The sequence below is a fragment of the Orycteropus afer genome, unplaced genomic scaffold (genome assembly GCF_000298275.1).
Source record: "Orycteropus afer afer isolate SDZICR_OR568_19922 unplaced genomic scaffold, OryAfe1.0 scaffold00222, whole genome shotgun sequence".
Lineage (NCBI taxonomy): Eukaryota > Metazoa > Chordata > Mammalia > Tubulidentata > Orycteropodidae > Orycteropus > Orycteropus afer.
Window position 1 is genome coordinate 3,186,938 of NW_006921809.1, and position 4,314 is coordinate 3,191,251.

General features: G+C 39.8%; 1 protein-coding gene across 1 annotated transcript in view; it reads left to right on the forward strand.

Annotated features, from left to right (window-relative positions):
• Nucleotides 1-4,314, forward strand: part of SLC26A7 (solute carrier family 26 member 7) — a 192,062-nt gene that overhangs the window by 182,552 nt on the left and 5,196 nt on the right. The window contains exon 15 of the mRNA XM_007948748.2: nucleotides 802-902. Within this exon, the coding sequence (XP_007946939.1) occupies nucleotides 802-902 (101 nt within the window). The remainder of the gene's footprint in view (nucleotides 1-801; nucleotides 903-4,314) is intronic.

Consider the following 4,314-nt stretch of genomic DNA (forward strand, 5'->3'; position numbering starts at 1 on the left):
ATGCAAATTCTTCTGCTAGTTGGGGTTTAGTCCACTTCTATTTCCTTCCCTTCAAGGCTCAGGGGTCCAGGATTATCTTCTGTGTCTGTGTTAATCGGTTTCCCTTTTCTTTGTTGAAGAGGGTCTGTGTAGTCTTTCTGCCTAGTCTGCTGTCTTACCGGAACTCTGTGGCCTATTGCTATTTATAAATTTATCATCTCATCTCATGGCCTTGAGATGTCCATGAGAAAGAGCTCATGAACTCCCATTAAGTCATTTTTCCCCCCTCTCTCAACATGTGCATTCAGATGCAGTTTTATTATTAACCAAATTAAACTTAAGTTTCAGGTTTAGTTTCACCCACACACTTCTAAAACCATGACAGGAGCCCCAGCAATGGGTCTTCCCCTTCTGGTTTGACTCCTAAATTCTAGAAACTCAGGCACCACAAAACAGGGCTCTACCTCTGGGCATACCCATTAAGGAAATAGTGGTATTTGGAAAGAACACAATTCAGAATGTCTAGAAACTTTGGTTCTAGTCTTTGCTTAGTATTAACTTCCTTAATATCCTTCCCAAATCAGTTAAACTCTCTGAACTTCAGTTTGTTGATCTGTGAAGTTAGACTGATGATAATGTATTCCATCTTCCTCTCTAAGTTATGTCATTCAGATGCAATTCATAATTAGCTGAAAATTTAGAAAGTGTTCAGAATTAGTGTTGTTAAATATGAGGCCACTGGAATCCTCTCACCATTCAAGAAAGTTATCAGCTGAAATCTCTGAGAATCCTCCCTAACGCGTGTCTCCATTTCTCCAACAGACGAGGCTTCACAGCCCTGCCCAAATGAGAAGTATTCTTTAATCCTGGATTGCAGTGGATTGACTTTTTATGACTATTCTGGAGTCTCCATGCTTGCTGAGGTATTTACTTAGCTTATGTTGGACAGATTCCTGCCCTGCACTTAAGTAACAGTTTTTTTCACCATCCCCTGTCTCAGCTCCAGGGTTTTGAGCCTGCTCATTTCAATACTCATCTATCCCTGTTTACCCAAAGTGCACTTTATATATCCCATCACCTTGGATTTGTTTTCAGAAGACTTAAAGCTTCTAGGTGTGTGGAGATGTGGGGGCAGGGATAGAAGTATTCACATAGAGTAGTCAGGGAGGACAGAACATGGACTTGAGATGTAGCTTGGCTTAGAACCTGCTGGTTGGTCAGCTTAGGAAGCTTATAGAAAGAAGTACAAAATCCCTTCCAGTGGCCTTGGTGATAGCCAAAAACCCACTGCTGTTGAGTTGATCTCAACTCATAGTGACCCTAAAGGACAGAGTAGAACTGCCTCATATGGTGTCCAAGGCTATGGAAGCAGACTGCCTCATTTTACTCCTGTGGAGCAGCTGGTGGGTTTGAACTGCCAGCCTTCTAGTTAGCAGCCAAATGCCTTAATCACTGCACAATCAGATCTCCTTGCCTTGGTGACAGGAGGATGTAAAGTCTAATGAGATACCATTCCTGTTCTCCCAAATGGTACCTGATACAAGGTCTCTTTTGTCTCTGTTCCCTTGGGCCATCATGCTTACTTCTCTCCCCATTATCTCCTTGGGGCTCTATGAACACGGTGTGTAAAAATAAAACTGCCTCTATTTCTTTAAAATGGCCTTAACTTAAAATACTCAAAAAAAAAAAAACCTGGTGGGGGGAGCTCTGGTGGAGTAGTGCCTAAGGCATTTGACTGCTAACTAGAAGGCTGCAGTTCAAACCCACCAGCCACTCCTTGGAAGGAAGATTGGGCAATCTACTTACAACCTTCCATTTCTACAGATGAAAAAGCATTTAACTTTGCCAATTCAAGGAATACCGTAGGCATTTGGAATTTTTTTCTCAGTTATTTTGAGTAAACATTAAGTCAATAAGGAATTCATTCATCCCCTTTCTTATTTATTTTATTTTTTTCCTATTCTCTCTACCAATCTACCAAGGGGCTCTTGAGGGTGGTGCAACTTCTGTTCCTCACCTGTCCCCAGTCTTCCAATGGCTCCTGTTGTATATGACTCAGTTCACATCATCTTTTGGGGGTTTGTTTCCCAGTATTTTTTTTCTTTCCCCAGGAGACTTCCTTCCTTAGCCTCAGAGAGTCTCATCCTATGTGTGTGGCTTTGTATTCAACCAAAGACTTACTCAAAACTTCATGAAAATGTATGGAGCTCTTTCTCTGTGTATCTCCGTCCTTTCTAGTCCTTGGTCCCTCCCTGCATTCCCATGTCTGTTAGCTCGGTGAGGCTGCTGCAGTTTGCTTGGATCTTCCTCATGATGGTATGGTCCAGATAGGGCTTGGTGGGAGACAGTTGGGGCAATTGTAGGGCTTACACCCTTTGCTTTCCTTTTCTCAGTTCTATGCTGCCTGTCACTCAATGGCTGAAAACAATTCATATCTTTTTGTCTAGTTTCCTACTTATATGTAGAGGAAGATGTAGTCTTGTATTGGTTACTCATCAAAAAGAGAAATCTGACTTGTAATTTTTTTTACCCTGCAACAATTTAATGATAGTTATGAAAAATAATGCCAATAAATAGTATTTTCTTATGAATGCCTTAATAACCACTGACATTGACTATTTTTAAATTTTATATTTTGGTTTGGGAGAAAGTTTACAGAGCAAATTGGTTTTCCATTCAACAATTCATACACATTTTGTTTCATGACATTGATGGCAATCCCCACAATGTACTAGCCCCTTCCCATTTCCTCCTTTTCTTTCCCATTTCCATTCATCCTTTTTTCCTATCCCTTCCTGCATTTTGAACTTTATTGCTGGGCAAAAGCTGGTCTTTTGATCATGTTTGATTGATTGTTCTAAGGAGTGTGTATCTGCCTGGTGTTGTTTTTCACTTGGTCAGCTTGTCTTTTGTTTGCCTGAAAGTTGAGCCATGGGGGTGAGTTCAGTTCTAGGCTTGAAGTGTATCTAAAATGTGTCTAGGGTCATAGTCTCGGAGGTTCTACCAGTCTCTATCACATCACTAGGCCTGATTTTTTTTTTCCATTATGAGTTTTGTTCCACATTTTTCTCCCATTCTATCTAGGATCTTCTATTGCCATCCCTTTCAGAGCATTCTGTAGTGGTAGCCAGGTACCATGTAGTTCTCGTCTAAAGGTCATGGAGGCTGAGGTTCACATGGTCCATTAGTTCTTTGCACTAATTGTTTCTATGAGGCTTTAATTTTCTTCAATGTTCTTTGCTCCAGATGGGGAGACACCAATGATTATATCTTAGCTGGCTGCTCACATACTTTTAAAAATCCAAATGCTACTCACCAAAGTAGGATGTAGAACATTCTCTTTGTGGACTATGTTATGTCAATTAACCTAGATATCCTGCAGGACTGTGGTCCTAAGTCACCAAGGCCAGTGACTCATTCCCTTAAGGTGTTTGGTTATGACTAAGATGTTTTCATAACTTTGCCCTCTTTATGCTCTACTATATTCATGCCACTCCTCAGAAAGAAGATGGGGCAATCTACTTCTGTCGTGATACTGCCTCAGAAACCCAAGGAGGGGTCACTATGAGTCGTGTCCAACACGATGGCACATAACAACAACACAACGACAACAACAATATTCATGGATATATTTGCAGCACATGTTAATACATATGTAGAAATAACCTTTGTAAAACTTATATATATTTGTGAGTATAGTTCCATTCATCTTCCCACACCTGTTCAACTTGCATGTCTAATTATGTATCCACTCATAGATTATTGTTATTACTTTTATTGCAGGATTATGTATGTAACAGTATTTACCTTTGTTGCTTTAACTCTTGTGCTCCTTCCATTGTCTTCCTCTGCCTTAATCATTCCAAGGTGCTGACCTCTCCCTTATTGTATATTTCCTTTTCCTTCACCCAAAATAATATGTATTTACCCTCTAGTTAATGAGAGACCCTCCCAAACCACCCACCCCTGGTGACCTTCAAAGAATGTTTCTTTCCATATGTAAAGCTTTTCTGTACTTTTTATAATGATTATCTCATACAATATTTGTTCTTTTGTGATTAACTAGTTTCACCCAGCATAATATCCTCTAGGTTGATCCACATTGTGAGGTGTTTCACAGAGTCATCATTATTCTTTAACATTGCATCATATTCTGTTGTATACATATACCATAGTTTATGATGCATTGGTCCATCGATGGGCACTAGGTTGTTTTCATCTTTTTGCTGTTATGGATAATATGATGAACATGAGTATGCATATATCTTTTTATGGCAATGACTTTTGAAGAGTTAAGATCAGTAGTCATTTAAGGTGTCACATTGCATGTTTTGA